The 25072-nt window shown below is 68.5% G+C and overlaps 4 protein-coding genes across 9 annotated transcripts; 1 reads left to right on the forward strand and 3 right to left on the reverse strand.

Moving 5' to 3' along the window:
• Positions 1–944: 944 nt before the first annotated feature.
• On the reverse strand, positions 945–4416 carry FBXO46 (F-box protein 46). The gene is made up of 2 exons (XM_040578245.1): positions 4197–4416; positions 945–2943 (listed from the first exon to the last, which is right to left on the reverse strand). Exon 2 carries the CDS (start codon positions 2843–2845, stop codon positions 989–991), a length of 1857 nt encoding a protein of 618 aa, XP_040434179.1. The 5' UTR covers positions 2846–2943; positions 4197–4416; the 3' UTR covers positions 945–988.
• A 1015-nt stretch (positions 4417–5431) lies between these two features.
• On the reverse strand, positions 5432–14901 carry GIPR (gastric inhibitory polypeptide receptor). 6 transcript variants are annotated; one of them, XM_040578249.1, is made up of 14 exons: positions 14787–14901; positions 13890–13984; positions 12940–13030; positions 12751–12858; positions 12556–12677; positions 9339–9442; positions 9115–9262; positions 7443–7602; positions 7304–7364; positions 7106–7175; positions 6907–6995; positions 6383–6521; positions 5704–5745; positions 5432–5622 (listed from the first exon to the last, which is right to left on the reverse strand). In XM_040578249.1, the coding sequence occupies exons 2-14, from the start codon at positions 13944–13946 to the stop codon at positions 5461–5463; spliced, it is 1353 nt and encodes a 450-aa protein (XP_040434183.1). In that variant the 5' UTR covers positions 13947–13984; positions 14787–14901; the 3' UTR covers positions 5432–5460. The 6 variants fall into 6 exon arrangements, with proteins under 6 accessions (XP_040434183.1, XP_040434185.1, XP_040434187.1 ...); XM_040578251.1 differs by having other exon boundaries at positions 14811–14857; XM_040578253.1 differs by having other exon boundaries at positions 13890–13962; positions 14811–14846.
• A 1123-nt stretch (positions 14902–16024) lies between these two features.
• On the forward strand, positions 16025–16908 carry OPA3 (outer mitochondrial membrane lipid metabolism regulator OPA3). The gene is made up of 2 exons (XM_040578220.1): positions 16025–16225; positions 16353–16908. The coding sequence occupies exons 1-2, from the start codon at positions 16084–16086 to the stop codon at positions 16883–16885; spliced, it is 675 nt and encodes a 224-aa protein (XP_040434154.1). The 5' UTR covers positions 16025–16083; the 3' UTR covers positions 16886–16908.
• Positions 16909–19024: 2116 nt separating this feature from the next.
• LOC121080328 (vasodilator stimulated phosphoprotein) lies at positions 19025–24927 on the reverse strand. The gene is given in 15 exon segments (XM_040578248.1): positions 19025–19466; positions 19582–19639; positions 19763–19841; positions 20173–20218; positions 20397–20439; positions 20673–20733; positions 20864–20913; positions 20915–20974; positions 21071–21127; positions 21129–21292; positions 21423–21463; positions 21584–21647; positions 21751–21919; positions 24644–24742; positions 24744–24927. Coding segments are annotated over 15 exon segments (1209 nt in total). The 5' UTR covers positions 24924–24927; the 3' UTR covers positions 19025–19428.
• Positions 24928–25072: the final 145 nt, after the last annotated feature.

Here is a 25072-nt window from a genome sequence, read left to right on the forward strand (position 1 = left end):
GTTATCTGGAGGGGGAGCTGCACCCCGGGCGGAGCGTGTCACCTCGGGCGGGGGGTCGGGCCAGAGATGGGACCCGGAATGGGGGTGTCACCGTGACCTGGGGCTGGCGGGGGGGTGGGGGGGGGGTGTCACCCCAGATGAGGGTGTCACCGTGATGGCGAGGGGGGGGGTGTCACCCTGCACCGGGGGGAGGGCATGTGTGACATCCCAGATGGGGGTGTCACTGTGACCTGGGGGGGGTGTCACTCTGTACTGGGGTGGGGAGTGACGTCACCCTCCGCAGGGACATCACCATGGACAGGACATCACCCCAGGGGAGGCCACCACCCTCCATGGGGCTGATGTCACCTTCCACAGGGACATCACCCTCTGTGGACATGTCACCTTCAATGGGCACATCACCTTCCACGAGGCCAGCACTCTCCACCGGGACGTCACCGTGGACAGGACAGGACAGGGGCCACCACCCTCCACGGGGCTGATGTGACCATCCATGGGGCCAGCAGCCTCCATGGGGCCACCACCCTTCATGGGGATGTCACCCTCCATAGGGATGTCACCCCAGATAGGACACAATCCCAGAAGAGGCCCAGAACACCACCTCAGAGAGGGCCACCACCCTCCAGAGGGCTCAAGTCACCTCCATGGGGCCAGCACCTTCCACGGGGACATCACCCTCCATGGGGATGTCACCACAGACAGGACACAACCCCAGAAGAGGCCACCAACCTCCACAGGGCTGGCGTCACCTTCCACGTGCCCACCACCCTCCCCAGTGCCATCAGATGAGACACACGCCCCCCCCACCACCCCCACCCCCCCCATTCCCACCTTCCCCATCACATTCCAGCGCTCGACGATTCTTTTTTTCTTTTCCTTTCTTTCTTTTCCACCTCCTCCTCCTCTGCCCTCCCCAACCCCCCCCCGCAACCCCCACAACCCCCCCCAAAAAAACCCACCACCACCGTCCCTGCCGGCCTTTGTCCCTTCACCTGCCGTCATCACGCCGGGGGGCCGGGTGCACCCAATTATTATCGTGCAAACCCACCCTACAACCAGGCGCTTCCTTATCAGGTCTCCGGCAACACATCCAGTAGGAACGGCCGTAAGGCAGGTCGTGGTGGTAGGGCTTGGGGTGCCACCGGCAGAGGGACACGTCCCCCTTCTCGTAATGCTTCTTGCACTGCTTGCAGGGGTCATCGCGATAAAGGGGGTCGCGATTCCACCGGGAATCGGTGGCTTGCACCCCGAAGGTTTCGATGATGGATTTGAAGTAATGGCAGGAGCATTTGAGGGCGGCCAGCGCTTGGGTGGGCAAGTAGCTGAAGATCTTCACCATGACGTGCTCTGGCAGGAGGAGCATGTACTGCCGAGGTTCCAGGAGGCGCTGGATCTTGAAGCGGATCTCCAAAAAATCATGGGAGACGTGACGATACAAGCGGCAAAGCGAAGGGTCGGGGACGGTCGGCAGCTCCTCGCCAGTTTCGGCGTCATCTGGCGCCGGCGGTTCCTCGGGGACAGGCAAGAGGAAGAGCTGGCCTGGCGGTGGGTCCTCCTGCGCCGCTGCCGGCAGTCGCACCGTCTCCTCCTTCATCTTCTTGGCGCTGTCCTTGCCAAAGAAGACGCACTGATCCACCACCCCCGTCACCACCACGTCCACGTGGAAGCCAGAGGTGCAATCCCGCGCCGACGCCAACGGCCCTTCGCCGGTTCCTTCACCCGGCTCCGCTTTGGTGATGGTGGCTGAGCCCTCGCCACACCCCATGGCCATGTCGGGACCGTCGCTGTCCCCCCTGGGGCTGGCAGCGGCCAGGAGGAACTCCACATTGTTGGGCAGCGTGTCGCGGGAAGGGCTGATCAGCTGGTAGAGATCACAGGTGATCTTGTCCTTGGCGCGACCGCCAGCGTTGCCACCACTTGCTGTCCCGCAGCTCATGAAGACGCAATTAGGACGCCCAACAGCGCCCGCCTCGGCGGCAGCACCAGCACTGGCACGGGGCTCGCGGCCGCTGGAGATGCGGAAAGCGATGCGCACCTCGCCGGGAGCCGCCGCCGCTGCTGCTGAGGCCGCCGTGGCGCATTCGGCACCCGGGCGGCACAAGCCATTGGGGCGGGCGCCACCATGCTCCCGTTGCCGTGACTCAAAGTGGGCAACGGCTTCAGCTACCCGGCTGCAATCAGAGCCACTTGGCGTTTTGGTTTCACTGCCAGCTGTCTCCACAAAGACAACGGGAGTGGTAGGAGCGCCGCAAGGTCGGGGAAAGCTCTGCAACGCCAGCGCCGTCCGCTGCTCCACCAACGCCACCATCTCCGCCACCGACAGCAAATCAGCAGCTTCACTGGTGCCACCGGTGGTGGCTGGTTCGCCAGGAAGCGGGCGAGTTGGGTCCCTGCCACTGGCAGCCCAGGCTGGGCTGGGTTTGCCCTTTGTGGGGTCGTGGCAGCGCCGGCGCCGCTTGGCTTTGGAGCTATCGCTGCCCCAGTTGCCCTTGACCTTCATGGTGCTGGCACGGCCGCCGGCGCCACCAGTGCCGCCGGTGCCACCACCACACTGATGTGCCACAAAGAAAGCCACCTTCTCCTTGGTGTTTCCTGGTTTGATGACGTACCACGTGTCCAGCAGCACCCGACCTTCCTCGGCCGACGCTGGGGGAACTGGGGCAGCATCGGCAGGAGCCGGCGGCGTGTTTTCCGAGGGGGCCCGCGCTCCAGCAGGCTCTTCGGGGGTGCGGCAGGAAAAGGGTTTTTTGGTGGAGCTGGGGCCGGGGCATGGTTTGTTCTGGGAGTAGGTGCCGAAGGGCCGCGGGCACCAGAGCTGCAGCTGAGGGAAGGCGTTGGGCTCCATCAGGGCAGCATCGCACTGCCAACTGTGCCAACGACGCCGATGATGCCAACGGTGCCGACGATGCCAACGCCGTGGGCTGCCGGCGCCCCTGCCCAAGCCTGTCGGGAAAGAAAGGGGTGTCAATGGGCATGGCAGGGACAGTGTGGGGCTGGTATGGGGACAGTGTGGGGCTTCTGAGGATGCTATGGGGCTGGCAAAGCCAGTTATGGGGCCAGTACGGAGCCAGTATGGGACCACTATGGGGCTGGCAGTGCCAGTATGGGACCAGTATGGGGCCAGTATGGAGCTTCTGGGGACACAGTGGGGCTGGCAGTGCCGGTGTGGGGCCGGTGTGGGGCTGGGGGGCTTAACAGGACCATCACCGGGCCCTTCCCAGTCTGGGCAGAGTACTGGGGCGGTGCCTCCCGGCTCCCCATCCTTGCACAGACCCCGCCCCGTCCCCGGGATGCCACGCCCACATTGGAAGCCACGCCCCCGATCCCCGAAGCCACGCCCGGTTACCGGTTCTTAAAGCGGCAACGGCGCTGGGGGGAGGGGGGGCTGAATCCCACGAATCGGACCCACCCGCCCCTTTTAAGAACCGGCAGCGGCCGCCGCTTGTTGACAGGCCCTGCGCGCGACAGCGCCGGCCAATCAGAGAGCGGCGTTCGGGCCATGCCCATATATGGACGGCGGCAGAGCGGCGGGCCGGGGGCGTGGTCAGAAAGGGGCGTGGCCAGCGGGAGGGGGCGGGGTCGTGCGACCCCGCCCACCCCCCCGGGCCGCGGGGACGGGAGGGGCGCGGACACGGTCGCGCGTGTCCACGGGACGGTCCTGCCCACCCCCCCCACCCCTCCGTGGGAACGCGGGGTGGGGGTGGGGCGATGTCCCTCGTGTGTGATGCGAGACCGGGCGTGCCCCCGCCCCGGGTGCGACACGGGGACACGCCCGCCACCCCCATCCCACGCGCGGCGCGGGGCCACGCGCGTCCCCACGCGCCAGGCGGGGCCGTGCCCTCGGCGCGGCGGCACCAGCGGCCCCGTCCCGCAGCGCCAAGGCGGCGGCGCGCGCGGCCCCCTCCCCCCCACACACCTTTCCCCGCGATGTGTCACGGGTGGGTCGGCGGGCACAACCCCACCCCCCCCACCCCCCCACCGCTCCCCCGCGGCGTGTCACGAGCGGGAAAACACCCGCTGCCCTATAACACGGCGGCCAGCCAAGGCCCAGCCCAGCGGCCGGGACCGACCACCGGCCCCGGGGCTCCGCTCACCGACACCCCGGCCGCCCCCACGCCCGCCCCGGCTCCCCCCCCCCCCGCCTCCCTCTCCACGGCCCGGGCCCCGCCCGGTGCCGCCGCCCCTCCCCCGCTCACCGGGCAGGTGCCGGGCGCGGCCGCTCCGCCTCTCCGCGGTGCTTCCGGGGTGCCCCGCGCGTGCGCCCTTCCGGCGGGAGCCGCGCAGGCGCAGGGCAAGGCACGCCGGGAGTTGTGGTTCTCCGCGGGGCGGACGCGCAGCCGCCGCTGCGTCGCGCAAAGCACCGTGGGAGCCGTGGTTCGCCGCCGCGCCGCCCGCGCGTGTGCAGTGCGGCGCCGGGGGGTGTCCCCGCGGGAGGGAGCGGGCGGGGGGGGGGGGGCTGTCGCCCCTCGTGACACCCACCCACCCACCCACCCCGCCCCCGCACGGCTGGGAACCCGCTGACACGGCACCCACCCCCCCACCCCCCCCCCCCGTTACCAGTTAGCCCAGCGGCACCCAGTGCCACCCACCGCCAGTGTGAGCTGCCCCCCCCGCCCCCCCCCCCAAAGTGATTTCACAGGAGTCACTCATGGGTCTCGCTGTTTCTTTAGGGTACAAAGCTGGGGACACCTGGGACACCCCCCCCCCCCCAACTCGGACACCCCCAGCACACACACCCCCAGCACGCCAAGGTGTCTGGAACCCCCCCCCCACCAACCCCCCCAGCACCCCAAGGTGTCAGGGACCCCGCCCCAAACCCCCCCAGCACCCCAAGGTGTCAGGGACCCCGCCCCAAACCCCCCCCAGCACCCCAGGGTGTCAGGGACCCCGCCCCAAACCCCCCAGCACCCCAGGGTGTCAGGGACCCCGCCCCAAACCCCCCCAGCACCCCAAGGTGTCAGGGGACCCCTCCCCAAACCCCCCCAGCACCCCAGGGTGTCAGGGACCCCGCCCCAAACCCCCCCCAGCACCCCAGGGTGTCAGGGACCCCAACCCCAACCCCCCCCAGCACCCCAGGGTGTCAGGGACCCCACCCCAAACCCCCCCAGCACCCCAAGGTGTCAGGGACCCCGCCCCAAACCCCCCCCCAGCACCCCAAGGTGTCAGGGACCCCACCCCAAACCCCCCCAGCACCCCAAGGTGTCAGGGACCCCGCCCCAAACCACCCCAGCACCCCAAGGTGTCAGGGACACCCCACCCCCCCCCCCCCAAACTCCCACAGCACCCCAAAGTGTCAGGGATCCCCCCCGAATCCCCTCAGCACCCCAAGGTGTCAAGGGTCACCCTCCAACCCCCCCCGCCTCCCCCCCAGCACCCAAAGGTGAAAGTGACATCCCCCCCTTCCAGCACCCCAAGGGACCCCCCCCCAGCTCCCAAAGGTGCCACCCCCCACCCCCCCCCTCAGCAGCAAGTCTCGGCCATCGGGGGTCCCCTGGGGGGGTGGGGGGCTGGGTGCTGCCCCCCCACAGCCACATAACGGCGGGTGCCCCGGGGAGGGGCGCGGGGGGAGCCGGGGGCACCCAGGCGGCACCGCTGCCACCCGCGCCGCACTTCTGCCTGCACCTGGTGGCACACGACATGTCACGACATGCCCCGCCCCCCCCCCCACCCCACCCCACCCCCCGCGACACTGCCCTGACGCACCTCCTTGTTGACAAAGCAGTAAAGGACGCTGACAACGAGGCCCTGGGGAGGGGGGGGGGGGGAGGGGCGGGGGGCACCCAGACATGTGGGTGCACATGGTCACGTAGATGCGCCCCTCCCCCTCCCGCAGCCCACCCTGCAGTTTCCCCCTGCAGCCCCCATGGAGGCCCCCCCAGTGCACCCCACTATTTTTGCCCCCCCCCATTGCACCCCCCCCGCAGTAGCACCCATCCCATCGCACCCCCCCATTGCACCCCCCCACACTGCAGCCCACCCCCCACCCCCCCACCCCCCAACCCCCATGGCACAACCCCTGCCCCCCCCCCCCCCCCCGACCCCATGGTGCCTCACTGACACACACCTCCCACCCCCCCAGCACCCTCCCGACCCTCACGGCACACCCTCGCCCCCCCCCACCCCCACCCTCCCCCGTATCCCACAGATCGCCATGGCAACCTCCGACCCCCCCCCCCCCGCCCCCCATGGCAACCCCTTACTCCCCCCCCCCCATGCCCCCCCCCCACCTCCCCCGCATTCCCCCAGCATCCCTTCGACCCCCTCTGCACACCCCCGCCCCCCCCCCATGCCCTGCCCCGGAGCCCCCCACCGACATCCCCCGACCCCCGTGGCCTCTCCCACAGCACCCTCCCGCCCCCCATGGCCCCCCCTGCCCCCACACCTGGGAGGAGGACAGCAGCAGCTGCAGGCAGAGCCGCACCAGGCGCAGGGTGCCCCCCCCCTGCCCCTCCCCCAACAGGGCGAAGGCCACCTCGTGCACCCCCAGCAGCGGGATCAGCGTCAGCGTCGAGCGGGCCAGCCTGGGGGGAGGGGGGGGGGGGGCACCCGCGGGATGGGGACCCCCTTGGGACAGGGAGAACCCCAGGATGGGGACACCCCCAGGGACGGGGACACCTCGAGAGACACCTCCGGGATGGGGGGACCCCCAGGATGGGTACAGCCCCAGCATGGGGAGCCCCCCGGGACAGGGCCACCCCCAGGGACACACCTGGGGACACGTCTGGGGACACTGCAAAGGTGGGGACATGCTTGGGGACACACCTGGGGCTATGGTGGGCACGAGGACATTGCAGGGACAGCATGGAGACTCCACGGGGACCAGGATGTGACATCTCCCCTGCCCCCGCCCCACACACCCCAGCGTACACATGTGTCCCCACACACACCCCCACCCCATGTCCCCACCTGACCCTGGTGTCCCCCTGGGACACCTGATGCGCCCGGACTTTGGCCACCAAGATACGGACGATGCGGACAAATACCATGAAGTTCACCTGGGGAGGGACGACACACCAGCGGTGACACCCCCTGTGGTGAGGACACCCCCTGCAGTGGGGACACCCCCTTGGTGACAGCCACCCCTCCCCCACGCCATGTCACCCACCGCCACTGCCACCAGGATGGGACAGCGGATGATCCACCACACTGCCACCTTCTCGTTCCTCTCCCAGCACCTGCCATGGGGGGGGGGAGTGACACACATGGGGGGGTGACCTCAACCTTGGGGACATCCCCAAGGGGAGAGGGTGTCCCCTGGGGGTAACGAAGTGGGGACAATGGGGGGCAGGAGCGGCAGCCTCACCCCTCGTTCTCATAGAGGTACCTCGCTACCACCCATGGTACCACGAAGAGCACGGGGGCTCCTGGTGGGACAGGGACAAGGTTGGGGAGGGGACAGGGAGACACCAAGGGGACATGTGGGGACACAGAGCGGGGCTCACCCCAGCCGAGGAGGAGGAAGGCAGGTAGGCAGCGCCGGCCACTGAAGGCCACCAGCACCAGGAGCTTGTGGAGGAAGAGCCCCTCGGCCAGCAGCCACCCGTAGTTGGCCCCCACGCAGTACTGGGTGACCACCTGGGCCAGCCGGCAGCTGGCCACCGCCTGCCCTGGGGACAACCCCAGCACCAGCGGGCCAGCAGCGGGGGGGGGGGGGGGGAACAGCCTCAGAGGGGCACCAGGATCATGGTGGCACCAGCATTGTGGTGGCACCAGGATCATGGTGGCACCAGCATTGTGGTGGCACCAGGATCATGGTGGCACCAGCATTGTGGTGGCACCAGGATCATGGTGGCACCAGCGTTGTGGTGGGAACAATATCATGTTGGACCAGGATCATGGTGGCACCAACACTGTGGTGGCACCAATGTCATGGTGGCACCAGTGTTATGATGGTGGCACCAGCATTGTGGTGGCACCAGGATCATGGTGGCACCAGCGTTGTGGTGGCACCAATGTCATGGTGGCAGCAGTGTTGTGGTGGGAACAATATCATGTTGGACCAGGATCATGGTGGCACCAACATTGTGGTGGCACCAATGTCATGGTGGCACCAGTGTTATGGTGGTGGCACCAACATTGTGGTGGCACCAATGTCATGGTGGCACCAGTGTTATGGTGGTGGCACCAGCATCGTGGTGGCACCAATGTCATGGGGGGAACCAGGACCGTGGTGGCACCAATATCACATTTGACCAGGATCATGCTGCTACCAGGGTCACGGTGGGACAAGTGTCATAGTGGCACCAGGATCATGGTGGCACCAGCATTGTGGTGGCACCAGGATCATGGTGGCACCAGTGTTGTGGTGGGAACAATATCATGTTGGACCAGGATCATGGTGGCACCAACATTGTGGTGGCACCAATGTCATGGTGGCACCAGTGTTATGGTGGTGGCACCAACATTGTGGTGGCACCAATGTCATGGTGGCACCAGTGTTATGGTGGTGGCACCAGCATCGTGGTGGCACCAGCATCGTGGTGGCACCAATGTCATGGTGGGAACCAGGACCGTGGTGGCACCAATATCACATTTGACCAGGATCATGCTGCTACCAGGGTCACGGTGGGACAAGTGTCATAGTGGACCAGGATCATGGTGGCACCAGCATTGTGGTGGCACCAGGATCATGGTGGCACCAGTGTTATGGTGGTGGCACCAGCATCGTGGTGGCACCAGCAGCGTGGTGGCACCAATGTCATGGTGGCACCAGTGTTATGGTGGTGGCACCAGTGTTATGGTGGTGGCACCAGCATCGTGGTGGCACCAGCATCGTGGTGGCACCAATGTCATGGTGGGAACCAGGACCGTGGTGGCACCAATATCACATTTGACCAGGACCATGCTGCTACCAGGGTCACGGTGGGACAAGTGTCATAGTGGACCAGGATCGTGGTGGCACCAGGATTGTGGTGGCACCAGTGTCATGTCTGACCAGCTCCCACCCTTGGGTCTCCCATCCCAGCACAGCCCACCAACCCCCACCCATGAGTGTCCCCACCCTTTGGGTGCCCCCACCATGGCTGTCCCCACCCATGGGTGCCCCCACCATAGCTGTCCGCTCCATGGGTGTCCCCCATGTGGGTGCCCCCCCCCCCACCCATGGGTGCCCACCTCCTGGCCCAGCAGCTGCAGCGGGTGCGCGGGGCCGGGGCGCAGGCGGCGGCGCAGCAGCGCGTCCCGCGTCAGGATGGCGCCTGCCCGCAGCACGAAGGAGAGGAAGAGGTTGGCATGGATGAAGTTGCGGGTGCAATGCAGGCGCCTGTGGGGACCAAGGCAGTGGGCAGCAGCGCCCGTGGGTGCCCTCCCAGCACCCATGGGTGCCCCCGCCACGGTACCTGAAGGCGAGGAGCAGCAGCAGCGCCAGCAGGAGGGCCACGAGGGACAGGGAGTAGCCCACGGTGTAGAGGAGCCGGAACTGCTCCAGCAGCCAGGCCTGGCGCTGCGGGGAGGGGGACACGGCGACACGGGGAGGTGGCACCACGCCGGGAGGTGGCACAGGGTGTGGCAGGGGGTAGCGGGGCACGGCACGGCACGATACGGGGCATGGCACGGCATGGCACGGTGCGACATGGTATGGCACTGCACGGCACAGCATGGCATGGGGCACGGCATGGCACGGCACAGCACGGTGCGGTACGGGGCACGGCACAGGCATGGCACAGCATGGCACAGCATGGCACAGTGTGGTACAGGGCATGGCACGGGCATGGCACAGCACGGCACAGTGCGGTACAGGGCATGGCACGGGCACGGCACAGCACGGCACAGTGCGGTACAGGGCATGGCACAGGGCACAGCACGGCACAGTGTGGTACAGGGCATGGCACGGGCATGGCACAGCACGGCACAGTGCGGTACAGGGCATGGCACAGGCATGGCACAGCATGGCACAGCATGGCACAGTGTGGTACAGGGCATGGCACGGGCACGGCACAGCACGGCACAGTGTGGTACAGGGCACGGCACAGGCATGGCACAGCATGGCACAGCATGGCACAGTGCGGTACAGGGCATGGCACGGGGCACAGCATGGCACAGTGTGGTACAGGGCATGGCACGGGCACGGCACAGCATGGCACAGTGCGGTACAGGGCATGGCACGGGCACGGCACAGCACGGCACAGTGTGATACAGGGCATGGCACAGGGCACAGCACGGCACAGTGTGGTACAGGGCACGGGCACGGCACAGCATGGCACAGTGTGGTACAGGGCATGGCACGGGCACGGCACAGCATGGCACAGTGTGGTACAGGGCATGGCACAGGGCACAACATGGCACAGTGTGGTACAGGGCATGGCACGGGCACGGCACAGCATGGCACAGTGTGGTACAGGGCATGGCACAGGGCACAGCACGGCACAGTGTGGTACAGGGCATGGCACGGGGCACAGCACGGCACAGTGTGGTACAGGGCACGGCACAGGGCACAGCACGGCACAGTGTGGTACAGGACATGGCACAGGGCACAGCATGGCACAGTGTGGTACAGGGCATGGCACGGGCACGGCACAGCACGGCACAGTGTGGTACAGGGCATGGCACAGGGCACGGCACGGCACAGTGTGGTACAGGACATGGCACGGGCACGGCACAGCGCGGCACAGTGTGGTACAGGGCACGGCACAGGGCACAGCACGGCACAGTGTGGTACAGGGCATGGCACGGGCACGGCACAGCATGGCACAGCGTGGTACAGGGCACGGCACGGGGCACAGCACGGCACTGGGCGGTACAGGGCACGGCACGGGGCACAGCATGGCACAGTGTGGTACAGGGCATGGCACGGGGCACAGCACGGCACAGTGTGGTACAGGGCATGGCACGGGCACGGCACAGCATGGCACAGTGCGGTACAGGGCATGGCACGGGGCACAGCATGGCACAGTGTGGTACAGGGCATGGCACGGGCACGGCACAGCATGGCACAGTGCGGTACAGGGCACGGCACGGGGCACAGCATGGCACAGTGCGGTACAGGGCACGGCACGGGGCACAGCACGGCACAGTGCGGTACAGGGCACGGCACGGGCACGGCACAGCATGGCACAGTGCGGTACAGGGCACGGCACGGGCACGGCACAGCATGGCACAGTGCATGACACAGCGTGGCACGGCACAGGGCATGGACAGGGCACAGCGCTGGGCACAGCGTGGTGCACAGCACAGCACAGCACGGCACGGCACGGCACAGGGCATGGCACAGCCCAGCACGGCACAGCATGGCACAGGGCATGGACAGGGCACAGCGCTGGGCACAGCATGGTGCACAGCACGGCACAGCACGGCACGGCACGGCACAGGGCATGGCACAGCCCAGCATGGCACAGCATGGCACAGGGCATGGACAGGGCACAGCGCTGGGCACAGCGTGGTGCACAGCACAGCACAGCACGGCACGGCACGGCACAGGGCATGGCACAGCCCAGCACGGCACAGCATGGCACAGGGCATGGACAGGGCACAGCGCTGGGCACAGCATGGTGCACAGCACGGCACAGCACGGCACGGCACAGCATGGCACAGCACGGCACAGGGCATGGACAGGGCACGGCACAGCCCAGCCCGCCACGCAGCAGAGAAGCAGGGCGCACAGCACGGCAGGGCGGTGTGACACATCACAGCGTGGTGCAGCTCCCAGCACAGCACCCTGCGCACGGCACAGCACCCCACGGCACAGCACCCCACGCCTCAACACAGCACCCCACGCCCCAGCACCCCACACCCCAGCACCCCACGGCACAGCACCCCAAACCCCAGCACCCCACGGCACAGCACCCCGTGCCCCAACACAGCACCCCACACCCCAGCACCCCACACCCCAGCACCCCACGGCACAGCACCCCACACCCCAGCACCCCACGGCACAGCACCCCAAACCCCAGCACCCCATGGCACAGCACCCCGTGCCCCAACACAGCACCCCACACCCCAGCACCCCAAACCCCAGCACCCCACGCCCCAGCACCCAGCACCCCACGGCACAGCACCCCATGCCCCAACACAGCACCCCATGGCACAGCACAGCACCTCACACCCCAGCACCCCATGGCATGGCACAGCACCCCACACCCCAGCTCAGCACCCCATGCCACAGCATCCCGTGCCCCAGCACCCCATGCCCCAGCACCCAGCACCCCACGGCACAGCACCCCATGCCCCAACACAGCACCCCATGGCACAGCACAGCACCCCACGCCCTGGCCCAGCACCCTATGCCACAGCACCCCACACCCCAGCACCCCACGCCCCAGCACCCAGCACCCCATGGCACAGCACCCCATGGCCCAACACAGCACCCCATGGCACAGCACAGCACCCCACGCCCCAGCACCCCACGCCCCAGCACCTCACACCCCAGCACCCCATGGCATGGCACAGCACCCCACGCCCCAGCACCCCACACCCCAGCACCTCACACCCCAGCACCCCATGGCATGGCACAGCACCCCACACCCCAGCCCAGCACCCCACGCCCCAGCACCCAGCACCCCACGGCACAGCATCCCACGCCCAGCACCCCACACTCCAGCTCAGCCCCCAGACCCCTACCTGCAGCGGTTGCTCCTGTGCCGGATCCTGGCACTGCGAATGATCCCGCCAAGGTCTCCCAGTCTCATCCAGCACCCAGCGCCCGTCGGGTCCGCAGCGCCGAGCCACCACCCCACCCTGCACTGAGCACCCCCTCCTGTCACCCCACGGCCACCCATGGGGGGAGGGGGATGACACACACTCCCCCGCCCTTACCTCGGTGGTGCCAGGGCAGGTACCAGGGGCAGGGGACAGTGACGGTGGTGTTGGGGACCGCATCCCCCCAGCAGGCGTACATGTCGAAGCTGCGGTTGCAAACAGGTCCTGGTGGGGTGTGGGGGGGTCAGGGCATCCCCCAGTGTCCTCCCAGTGTCCCCCTGGTGTCCCCACCTCCAGCGCACTCACCGGGTGCTGGGGGGTCGAGGTGCAGGCGGAGTTCGCAGGCGTGCCGGTACTGGTGCCAAGCGGCCAGCGTTGCCTGAGCTGAGCGCTCCTCCTGGGGGGGACATGGGGGGCACACCGAGGGGGGACACTAGGGGGGTGTCACCACTGGGGTGGCCACACTGGGGCGACCGCTGTGGGGTCACCACCACGGGGGCACAAGGATGGGGCAAACAAGAGGGTTATCGCCATGGGGCCACCATGAGGGGGACAGCATGACTGGGGCCACCATGATGGGGCCACCACCATGGGGCCACCATGAGGGGGACAGCATGACTGGGGCCACCATGATGGGGCCACCACCATGGGGCCACCATGAGGGGGACAGCATGACTGGGGCCACCATGATGGGGCCACCACCATGGGGCCACCATGAGGGGGACAGCATGACTGGGGCCACCATGATGGGGCCACCACCATGGGGCCACCATGAGGGGGACAGCATGACTGGGGCCACCATGATGGGGTCACCACCATGGGGCCACCATGAGGGGGACAGCATGACTGGGGCCACCATGATGGGGCCACCACCATGGGGCCACCATGAGGGGGACAGCATGACTGGGGCCACCATGATGGGGCCACCACCATGGGGCCACCATGAGGGGGACAGCATGACTGGGGCCACCATGATGGGGCCACCACCATGGGGACAGCATGACTGGGGCCACCATGATGGGGCCACCATGATGGGGCCACCACCATGGGGACAGCATGACTGGGGCCACCATCATGGGGCCACCACCGCGGGGCCACCATGGTCCTGGGTGGGTAGAGGGGTCCCTGAGGTGGCACCTGGCGGGGGTCCCGGTGGCTTGGGGGTCCCGATGAGGCAAGGGGAGGGGCCGTGTGTGTGTGTCCCAGTGTCTGGGGGGGTCCCTGGGGTAATGGGGGGGAGGGGGGGGGTGTCTCACCTCTGCCCCATGCAGGACCTGGCTGAGCGAGGGGGGGGGCATAGCCCAGTGCCCCATGTCGTGACAGTGGCTCCTGGAGTGGGGGGAGGGATGTACTGGGGGGGAGGGGCACGGGGGGGAGGGGTTACCGGTATCATCCCCCTCCCCATCACCAGCCCTGCCCCCCCCCCCCCTCCCCGCTTTGACGTGGTCGTTACCAGGGAGCTGCCGGTGGGTCCCTCCAGTGGAGGGGACACGGGACCGGTAGCAGCCCCCCCCCCGGCCCTCCCCCGCGTGATACAGGTGCCACCACTCAGTGTCCCTTGTCCCACCCTCCCGTGTTGCTTCCCCTGTCCCAATGTCCCGTGCCCCTCCCGTGTCCCGTCCCCCATGCCCCCCTCTGTGCCCCGTGCCCCCCCCCCAGTGTCCCTTGTCCCCCCCCCCCGCCGTGTCCCTTGTCCCCACCCTCGGTGTCCCGGCCCCCTTCGTGATCCCTTGAGTCCCCCCCCACGCATCACCCCACTGCCCCCGTGTCCCTTGCTCCACCCTCAGTGTCCCTTGCCCCCCCCGGTGTCCCTTGTCCCCCCCTCAGTGTCCCTTGCACCCCCCTCAGTGTCCCTTGCACCCCCCTCAGTGTCCCTTGCACCCCCCCTCGGTGTCCCGGCGCCCCCCCCCCGCTCTGTCCTGAGTCCCCCCACGCGTGTCCCCCCCTTCCCCCACGTCCGCTCCACTTCACCCCGACACCCCACCGTGATGCTGGTGCCCCACCCCCGGTGTCCCGACTCCCTCCCCCAGGGTCCCTTGTCCCCCCCTCGCTGTCCCGGCCCCCCTCGCTGTGTCCTGAGTCCCCCCACGCGTGTCCACCCCCACCTCCTTGTCCCGTGAGCTTTACACCGCCCCCCCCCCCCGGACCCCCACCTCCTGTCTCAGGACCCCTGGTACCGGCTCAGTGCGAGACTCCACCGCCCTCGGTACACGGGCACCGGCTCCGGTGTCCCCGCCTACGGGGGGGCGGGGACACGGGGGGGCACCGGGGGGGGGCACCCGGGGGGGGGTGGGGGCACACGCGGAGCAACGTGACCCGTGGAGCCTGGCCCACGTCTGGGGTGGGAGAGCCCCCAGGAAGCCCCACGCGTGCCAGGGGTCCAGGGTCACTTGGGGGTGTGTGTGGTGTCACCCACGGGTGGTCCGGTGCCACCCAAGGGGGTCCAGCATTACCCACGGGTGCCCCAGTGTCACCCATGAGTGGTCCAGTGTCACCTGGGTGCTCCACCATCGCCCACGGCTACCCCGCTGTCTCACACGGGTGCCCCAGTGTCACCCAGTGGGCATCCAGTGTTACTCATGGGGGACTGGCATCACCCACGGGTGCCCCAGTGTCACCCACGGGTGCCATGGTGTTACCCAGGGGGGGTCCGTTGCCACCCAGGGGGGGCAACATCACCCATGGGTGCTCCGCTGCCTCCCACAGGTGGTCCAGTATCACCCACGAGCACGCCAGTGTCACCCCGGGGGGTCCAGCATTGCCCATGGGGGCTCCGACATCACCCACGGGGGGTTCAGTGCTTCAGTGTCACCCACAAGCGTTCCAGTGTCACCCAGGGGAGTCCGACACCACCCACGGGTGCCCCACTGTCACCCACGAGTCACGCAGAAACAGCCCGAAACCCCCCCCACGCGTGGCTGCGTGTGAGGGAAAGGGGCGCGGCTTCGGATCGGGAAGGAGGCGTGACTTCAGGCAGGAAAGGGGGCGCGGCTTAAAGTCGGGGAAAGGGGCGTGGCTTAGTGCGTGGGAAAGGGAGCGAGGCCTCCGTTCGGGGAAAAGGGGGCGTGGGTTTGGGGCGTGAAGGGGCGTGGGTTTGTGTGGGAAGGGGGCGTGGTTTCATGTCCGGGTAAGGGGCCGGGGCTTCGGGGCGTTGTCTAAAGGCGCGTGGTGCCTGGACTGGGTAAAGGGGGCGTGGCCTGGACTCAGGGGCGTGGCTTCTGTTCGGGGGAAAGGGGGGCACGGCTGCAGGTCTGGGCTCAGGGGGCGTGCCCTGGGCTCAGAGGGCGTGGCCGCGGGTCGGCTGGGGGCACCAGGCGGGTGTCTCCGCGGCCCCGCGAAGGGCAGCGGGCGGAGCTTCGGGGCGGCCCGCCCCCCCCTCCCTCCCTCCCCCCTCCCTCGCCGGCCGGCGTCGCGCGGCGCTGACGTCAGGGCGGCGCGCGCGGGCGGACGATGGTGGCGGGCGCGTTCCCGCTGGCCAAGCTGCTGACCCTGGGCGCGCGCCAGCTGAGCCGCCCCCTGGCGGCGCGCATCAAAGCCGGGGCCCGCGCCAGTCCCTTCTTCCGCACCTACATCTGCCTGCCCCCCGCCCAGCGTGAGTGGGGGCGGAGGGGGGGAGGGGGTCACTGGGGGAGGAGGGGGTGACTGGGGGAAGGGGGGGGGTGTCACACGGGGGAAGGACTCCGGGGGTCCTTAGCCAGTGCCCCCCCCCCCCCCCGCAGTGTATCACTGGGTGGAGATGCGCGCCAAGATGCGGCTGATGGGCTTCCGCGGCGCCGCCGTGAAACCGCTGAACGAGGAGGCGGCGGCGGAGCTGGGGGCGGAGCTGCTGGGGGAAGCGATCGTGTTCGGCGTTGGGGGGCTCTGCTTGTACCTGGAGTACGCGCGGCAGGCGGGGCAGACGCGCCGCCGGGAAGGGGAGCAGGCGGCGGCGCTGCGGGAGCTGCGCGAGGGGCTGGAGGGGCTGCGGGCCGAGCTGGAGGCCATGGCGGCACGCCTGCCGCCTGGCCCCGGCGGGCTCGGCCACGCCCCCGCGAACCTTAACCACGCCCATGCCGGCCTTAACCACGCCGGCGCTAACCACGCCCCCGCCGGCGCTAACCACGCCCCCGTCGACGCTAACCACGCCCCCGCCGGCGCTAACCACGCCCACGACGAATGTAGCTGTGCACCTGCGGGCGCTAGCCACGCCCCCGCCGCGTCTAGCCACGCCCCTGTCGGCACTAACCACGCCTCCACCGACCCTGGCTATTAAAGCGCCCCCTTCCTTGTTCTTCCCACCGGCGGTTTCCTTTAAGGGAGGGGCTTGTCGAGGGAGTGAAGGGGTGTTGGGGGCTAAAGGAGGGGGTCTTGTGGGGGGGCTTTGGGTGCAGTGGCATAGGGGTGGGGCTACTAAGGGGGGCAGGATGGGTAGGGCTAAGGATGGGGCTGGAGGGGTGGGGCTAAGGGGGGCTGGACTGGGTGGGGCTAAGGGAGGGGGTGGGGCTAAAGGGAGTGGGGGCAGGATGGGTAGAGCTAAGGGGGGTGGGTAGCTAATGGAGGGGTGGGGATAAGGGTGGAGTGTTACAGTGGGTGGGGCTCAGGGTGGTGGGTGGGGCTTGAGGGGTGGGGATAAGGGTGGAGTGTTACAGAGGGTGGAGCTTGAGGGGCGGGGCCAAGGGTGATGAGTGGGTCTGGGCTGGGTGGGGCTAAGGGTGGTGGGTGGGGGCATGGAAGGGCCAGGGCCAAGGGTGGCGGTGGAGCATGGAAGGGGTGGAGCCAAGGGTGATATGTCACAGGGTGGGGCTAAGGGTGGTGGGTGGGGCTAAGGGTGAAATGTCACAGGGTGGGGCTAAGGGTGGTGGGTGGGGCATGAAAGGGGTGGGGCTAATGGTGGTGGGTGGGGCATGAAAGGGACGGGGCTAAGGGTAAAATGTCACAGGGTGGGGCTAAGGGTGGTGGGTGGGGCTAAGGGTGGTGGGTGGGGCACAAAAGGGACAGGGCTAAGGGTAAAATGTCACAGGGTGGGGCTAAGGGTGGTGGGTGGGGCTGGAGTGGGTGGGGCTAAGGGTGGTGGGTGGGGCACAAAAGGGACAGGGCTAAGGGTAAAATGTCACAGGGTGGGGCTAAGGGTGGTGGGTGGGGCTGGAGTGGGTGGGGCACAGAAGGGAAAGGACTAAGGGTAAAATGTCACAGGGTGGGGCTAAGGGTGGTGGGTGGGGCTGGAGTGGGTGGGGCTAAGGGTGGTGGGTGGGGCACAAAAGGGACAGGACTAAGGGTAAAATGTCACAGGGTGGGGCTAAGGGTGGTGGGTGGGGCTAAGGGTGGTGGGTGGGGCACAAAAGGGACGGGGCTAAGGGTACAGTGTCACAGGGTGGGGCTAAGGGTGGTGGGTGGGGCTGGAGTGGGTGGGGCTAAGGGTGGTGGGTGGGGCACAAAAGGGAGGGGGCTAAGGGTAAAATGTCACAGGGTAGGGCTAAGGGTGGTGGGTGGGGCTGGAGTGGGTGGGGCATGAAAGGGACGGGGCTAAGGGTGAAATGTCACAGGGAGGGGCTAAGGGTGGTGGGTGGGGCTGGAGTGGGTGTGGCATGAAAGGGACGGGGCTAAGGGTGAAATGTCACAGGGCGGGGCTAAGGGTGGTGGGTGGGGCTGGAGTGGGTGGGGCATGAAAGGGAGGGGGCTAAGGGTGAAATGTCACAGGGTGGGGCTAAGGGTGGTGGGTGGGGCTGGAGTGGGTGTGGCATGAAAGGGAGGGGGCTAAGGGTGAAATGTCACAGGGTGGGGCTAAGGGTGGTGGGTGGGGCTGGAGTGGGTGTGGCATGAAAGGGACGGGGCTAAGGGTGAAATGTCACATGGCGGGGCTAAGGGTGGTGGGTGGGGCTGGAGTGGGTGTGGCATGAAAGGGACGGGGCTAAGGGTGAAATGTCACAGGGCGGGGCTAAGGGTGGTGGGTGGGGCTGGAGTGGGTGTGGCATGAAAGGGACGGGGCTAAGGGTGAAATGTCACAGGGTGGGGCTAAGGGTGGTGGGTGGGGCTGGAGTGGGTGGGGCATGAAAGGGACGGGGCTAAGGGTGGATCGCGGCAAAGGATGGGTTCAAGGATGGTGGGTGGGGCATGGAGGGGGCAGGACTAAGGGGGGGCTGGAGGGGGCAGGGCTAAGAGTGAAGCATCACAAGGGTGGGGCTAAGGGCGTGGCATGGAAGGGGCAGGGCTGAGGGTGGGGGGTGGGGGATGGAAGGGGTGGGGCCACTGGAGGGCAGGGCCAGGCGAGGGGGCTGCGATTGGTGGGGAGCGGATGGGGGCGTGGCTAAGGGGGGAGGCAGGTGCCATTAAAGCAAAGCCAAGCCCTTACTGTCCCTGTCATTGATGGGGGGCGGGGTACGGGGGTGTCCCACGGGTGACATGGACACAGGTGTCACGTACAAAACAACTGTATTTATTGGGGGCAGGGGATGGGGGCATGATACACCCCTCCCCCCCCCAAAAAAAAAAAAAAAATTGCAAAAAAAGGTGAAAAACCCAAAAGTGGCATAAAAAATGACCCCAGGGGTGGGGAAAGGGGGGGCACCCCTCTTTTGCCCCCCTCCCACTATAAAAAAAAGGGGTCCTCAAACCGGTGGTGAGGGGGGGCACAGTGGGAGGGGGGCTGTCTGGGCCCCCCCAGCCGGTAAGGCACAGCCTGGGGGGGAGGTCCAGCCTAGAGCCCCTCCCCCCCTCCCCAGGGCAGTGGGGGGGGGGGTGAAATGAGGGGAGGGATGTGTGTGAGGTGGTGGGGAGGAAGGAGGGGGGGCCTCCCCCCATCTTCGGGGTGGGGGGTGGCTAGGGCGCGCTCCGCTTCCGCAGCTCCACCACAAATGCTGGGGGGGGGGGGGGGGTTACAGTGTTACTGGGGGGAGATGGGCAAGTAGCCCCCACCCTGCCCCCCTCCCCCCCCCCCCCGCCCCAATATCCCTTGAGCCCCTCCCCCCCCACCTTCAATGATCTCCTCCTTCATCTTCTGCAGCTCTCTCCGCACCTCCTCCAGCAGCTCCTGGGGGAGTCACAGGGTGAGGGGATTTGAGGGGGCCCCCCCCCAGACTCCCCCACCCCCCAGACTCCCCCACCCCCCAAACACACTCCCCCACCCCCCAAACACACTCCCCCACCCCGGTACCTGTTTCATTCGCTCCAGGTCAGGCTCGTCGGCAGGGCTGGGGGGGTCGGCGGGGGCAGCCGGGATGGCTGACTTCATCCTGGGGAAGGGGATAAGTAAGTTGGGGGGACCCCCAAGACCAGACTGGGTGCCCCCCCCCCCCATCTTGGGGACCCAACCTCCCCCCCCCCAGTCCCAGCAACTGACCCCCAAATCCTCCGGGGGTACCAGACACCCCTCCCAGCATCCCAATACTCCTTCCATGCCCCCCCCCCCCCCCCCAGGACCTCCCGTCTAGCCCCTGGGTGCCCACCCCCCAAAAACCCTCCTCTAGCCTCCAGGGTGCCCCCCCCCCACAACACCCCTCAGCCCCTGGGGTGCCCCCCCCCCGCCAAGTGGCCCCCCCCCAGGTCCCCCCCCCCCCCCCCCACCTGGGCAGTGTGGAGCTGGCTTTCTCCCAGGGTCTCCGCACAGGCTCTGCAGGGGGAGAATAGTGAGGGGGTGGGGGGCCCAGCCCCCCCCCCCCCCCCCCCTCCCCCTCCCCTAGGGGTGCCCCTCAATGCTCCCCCAGCTGCAGGTCTACATTTCCCAGCATGCCCCGCCACGGGGGCGGGCCGCGGGGCACGCTGGGAGTTGTAGTTCCCCCCGCACTCACCCACGGGCTGCCCCGGGGTCCTAGTGCCCGGCTCCACCTCGTCCTGCGGGGGGGGGGGGGGCAGAGAGAGGGGTCTGGGGGGCGTGGGGTTGGACGCGGGGGGGGGGGTGGTAGACGGGGAGGGGGGTTGGATTGTGGCGGGGGGGGTTGGGCAGCACCTGAGGACAAGGGGATTGCCTATCCTCGTGGTGGGGTGAGGGGGGGGGGCACAGACAGAGCGCCCCCCCCAGTGTGGGGGTGGGCTACAATTGGTATTTGGGGGGGGGGGCCACTCACGCTGGTGATGTCATCGTCCTTCTTTGGCACTGGCTTGTCCCCATGCAGGGTGGCTTTCCTCCTGGGGGGGGGAGGGGCAGTGTGGGTACAGGGGTGCCCCACCTTTGGGGGTGGGGGTGGGGTGGGGGGGGTGGGGGGGCAGAGTGGGGTGCTCTCCCCCAATCATACACCCCCCCCCCCCCATTTCTTACCGTCGGGCCAGCATGGCGCTCATCTCCTCCATCAGCCCCCCCCCCGCCCCCTCCCCGGGCACCGTCGCCCTTGGGGGGCGCAGGGGGAGCTCCCCCACCCGGCGCCTCATCCTGCCAGGAGAAAGGGGGTGATGCAGAGTCCCCTCCCCCCCCCCCCCTCCCCATTTTATCCCCCCCACCCCCCCCCAAAAAAATGATGCCCCTCACCTTGCCGACTTTCCTGAGTTTAGCTCCCGCGATGGCAGCTGCAAAACCGGAGACCCCCCCGGGACCCCCCCCCGGCAGCACCCCCTGCTGCTGCTGGTGGTAAGGGGGGGGCCGGTGGGACCCCCGTGGCTGGGGGGGGGCCAGGGGGTGGGGGGGGGGCCCCGGGGGTGGGGGGGGGGCCGGGGGGGGGTGGAGGGCCTCCAGTGGGCATAGCCTGGGTGCCTGGGGGGGGGGGGACGACAGGGTTTAGAGGGGTGAGGGTCTTTGGGGGGGGTGGGGGGGGGAAGGGGGGAGGAAGGCATCTGCAGTGTTGGGGGGGGGGTCAGCCTGGGACCCCCCCCCCGTCACCCACCTGCAGGTGCCACACGGCGCTCGGGGTCCTCCAGCGCATGCCTGGGGGTGAGTGGTGGTGTAAGGGGGGGGGTTCCCCAACACGGGGGACCACCCCCAGCCCCCCCCCCCCATCATCATGGTGCCCCCCCCCCCCCCCCCCCCAATTTGGTTGGTCCCCACCTCTCCTGCTGCTCGGGCTCCTCTGAGGCTGAACCATCAGGGTCTGGCCAGGACAGGGGGGTGCCTGGGTGGGGGACACACACAAAAGGTCACGGGGTCAAGCCCCCTCCAGTACCCCCAATGCCCCCCCCCCCCCCAAAAAAAAAAAAACCCCAAACCCTCCTCACCCTCCTCCAGCGCCCGCAGCGCCCGCAGGACAGCGGCAGCGAAGAGGGCGGCCTCACGGGGGGCGCCGAAGCTGAGCCCCCAGACCCGCCGGGCCTCCCGCCACTGGTGAAACTGGGGGGTGGCCTGGCTGTAGCGCAGCCCCCTCCCCAGTGGGCAGTTCAGCACCACCTGTGGGCACCCGTGGGGGAGGAGTGGGGCCAGCAGCCGGAGGGGGCCCACAGAGCCCCCCCATACACGGGGGGGGGGGGCCCTATAGAGCCCCCCGACACCCATAGATACCCCATAGAGACCTCCACACCCCGGGGTGCCCCACAGAGCCCCCCCCATAGCCAGGGTGGTCCCACTGAGCCCCCCCCCCATGCTTTGCGTTGCCCCACAGCCCCTCACACACCCATGGGCGCCCCATAGCCCCCTGCACCCAAGGGTGCCCCATAGCCAGCGTCACCCCATAGCCCCCCTGCACCCATGGGTGCCCCATAGCCCCCTGCACCCATGGGTGCCCCATAGCCAGCGTCACCCCATAGCCCCCTGCACCCATGGGTGCCCCATAGCCCCCTGCACCCATGGGTGCCCCATAGCCAGCGTCACCCCATAGCCCCCTGCACCCATGGGTGCCCCATACCCAGCGTCACCCCATAGCGCCCTGCACCCATGGGTGCCCCATACCCAGCGTCACCCCATAGCCCCCTGCACCCAAGGGTGCCCCATACCCAGCGTCACCCCATAGCGCCCTGCACCCATGGGTGCCCCATACCCAGCGTCACCCCATAGCCCCCTGCACCCATGGGTGCCCCATACCCAGCGTCACCCCATAGCCCCCTGCACCCATGGGTGCCCCATAGCCAGCGTCACCCCATAGCCCCCCTGCACCCATGGGTGCCCATACCCAGCGTCACCCCATAGTGCCCCTGCACCCATGGGTGCCCACACCCCAGCGTCACCCCAGAGCGCCCTGCACCCATGGGTGCCCCATACCCAGCGTCACCCCATAGCCCCCTGCACCCAAGGGTGCCCCATACCCAGCGGTCACCCCATAGCCCCCCCTGCACCCATGGGTGCCCCATACCCCAGCGTCACCCCATAGCCCCCTGCACCCATGGGTGCCCCATACCCAGCGTCACCCCATAGCCCCCTGCACCCATGGGTGCCCCATAGCCAGCGTCACCCCATAGCCCCCTGCACCCATGGGTGCCCCATAGCCAGCGTCACCCCATAGCGCCCTGCACCCATGGGTGCCCCATAGCCAGCGTCACCCCATAGCGCCCTGCACCCATGGGTGCCCCATACCCAGCGTCACCCCATAGCGCCCTGCACCCATGGGTGCCCCATAGCCAGCGTCACCCCATAGCACCCTGCACCCATGGGTGCCCCACACCCAGCGTCACCCCATAGCCCCCCTGCACCCATGGGTGCCCCATAGCCCCCTGCACCCATGGGTGCCCCATACCCAGCGTCACCCCATAGCCCCCTGCACCCAAGGGTGCCCCATACCCAGCGTCACCCCATAGCCCCCTGCACCCATGGGTGCCCCATACCCAGCGTCACCCCATAGCGCCCTGCACCCATGGGTGCCCCATACCCAGCGTCACCCCATAGCCCCCTGCACCCACGGGTGCCCCATACCCAGCGTCACCCCATAGCCCCCTGCACCCACGGGTGCCCATACCCAGCGTCACCCCATAGCCCCCCTGCACCCACGGGTGCCCCCATAGCCCCCCTGCACCCATGGGTGCCCCATACCCAGCGTCACCCCATAGCCCCCTGCACCCATGGGTGCCCCCATACCCAGCGTCACCCCATAGCCCCCTGCACCCACGGGTGCCCCATAGCCCCCTGCACCCATGGGTGCCCCATACCCAGCGTCACCCCATAGCCCCCTGCACCCAAGGGTGCCCCATACCCAGCGTCACCCCATAGCCCCCTGCACCCATGGGTGCCCCATAGCCAGCGTCACCCCATAGCCCCCTGCACCCATGGGTGCCCCATACCCAGCGTCACCCCATAGCCCCCTGCACCCATGGGTGCCCCATACCCAGCGTCACCCCATAGCCCCCCTGCACCCATGGGTGCCCCCATACCAGCGTCACCCCCATAGCCCCCTGCACCCATGGGTGCCCCATACCCAGCGTCACCCCATAGCCCCCTGCACCCATGGGTGCCCCATACCCAGCGTCACCCCATAGCCCCCCTGCACCCAAGGGTGCCCCATACCCAGCGTCCACCCCATAGCGCCCTGCACCCCACGGGTGCCCCATACCCAGCGTCACCCCATAGCCCCCCTGCACCCACGGGTGCCCCACACCCAGCGTCACCCCATAGCCCCCTGCACCCCACGGGTGCCCCATACCCAGCGTCACCCCCATAGCCCCCCTGCACCCCACGGGTGCCCCATACCCAGCGTCACCCCATAGCCCCCCTGCACCCACGGGTGCCCCATAGCCAGCGTCACCCCATAGCCCCCTGCACCCACGGGTGCCCCATACCCAGCGTCACCCCATAGCCCCCTGCACCCATGGGTGCCCCATACCGAGCGTCACCCCATAGCGCCCTGCACCCAAGGGTGCCCCATACCCAGCGTCGCCCCATACCCAGCGTCACCCCATAGCGCCCTGCACCCATGGGTGCCCCATAGCCAGCGTCACCCCATAGCCCCCTGCACCCATGGGTGCCCCATACCCAGCGTCACCCCATAGCGCCCTGCACCCATGGGTGCCCCATACCCAGCATCACCCCATAGCCCCTCACCCCCAAGGCTGCCCCTTGCCCCCCGGCACCCATGGGTGCCCCATGCCCAGTGTCACCCCATAGCCCCCCACACCAAGACCGCCCCTTCCCCCACCCCCACCCCCCCACCCACCCCCGGCACCCATGGGTGCCCCCCAGCACCCTCACCTGCTGGTCGGGCTGCATCTTGCGTCCCACCAGGCGGAAGGCGTTGGTGCCAGGGTGGTGGTAGAGCTGGACGCAGCTGAGGGTCTGGGGACCCCCCCCCAGCTGCCACCCACTGCTTGTGGGTGTCATCGTAGAGCAGCACTGAGGCCCGGGCGCTGCACAGCACCGTCTCGCTGCCGGGGGCAGGCAAGGGTGGGGAGGCGCCCAGCAGGGGGGGCAACCCCTGTGGGGTGGGACCCCCTGGGTGCTGACCCCCCCCCCCCAACATGGGCACCTCCATGGGTGCTGACCCCCCCCGTCCCCAGCCATGGCACCTCCCTGGGTGCTGACACCCCTCCCCCCCCCCCAGCATGGGCACCCCCCCTGGGTACTGACACCCCCCTCCCCAGCATGGGCACCCCCCTGGGTGATGACACCCCTCCCCCCCCC

The sequence above is a fragment of the Falco naumanni genome, chromosome 25 (assembly GCF_017639655.2).
Source record: "Falco naumanni isolate bFalNau1 chromosome 25, bFalNau1.pat, whole genome shotgun sequence".
NCBI lineage: Eukaryota > Metazoa > Chordata > Aves > Falconiformes > Falconidae > Falco > Falco naumanni.

What these genes read in the sequence shown, in the direction of transcription:
- OPA3 (XM_040578220.1), top strand. Translation starts at nt 16,084, where the DNA reads ATGGTGGCGGGCGCGTTCCCGCTGGCCAAGCTGCTGACCCTGGGCGCG. An exon ending in CTGCCTGCCCCCCGCCCAGC is followed by an intron (nt 16,226 to 16,352) that starts GTGAGTGGGGGC and finishes CCCCCCCCGCAG; the next exon opens with TGTATCACTGGGTGGAGATG.
- GIPR (XM_040578249.1), bottom strand. Translation starts at nt 13,946, where the DNA reads ATGGGGCACTGGGCTATGCCCCCCCCCTCGCTCAGCCAGGTCCTGCAT. An exon ending in CTGCTGCTCCTCGCCTTCAG is followed by an intron (nt 9,263 to 9,338) that starts GTACCGTGGCGG and finishes TGGTCCCCACAG; the next exon opens with GCGCCTGCATTGCACCCGCA. An exon ending in ACTGCTTTGTCAACAAGGAG is followed by an intron (nt 5,623 to 5,703) that starts GTGCGTCAGGGC and finishes GTGTGCCACCAG; the next exon opens with GTGCAGGCAGAAGTGCGGCG.
- FBXO46 (XM_040578245.1), bottom strand. Translation starts at nt 2,845, where the DNA reads ATGGAGCCCAACGCCTTCCCTCAGCTGCAGCTCTGGTGCCCGCGGCCC.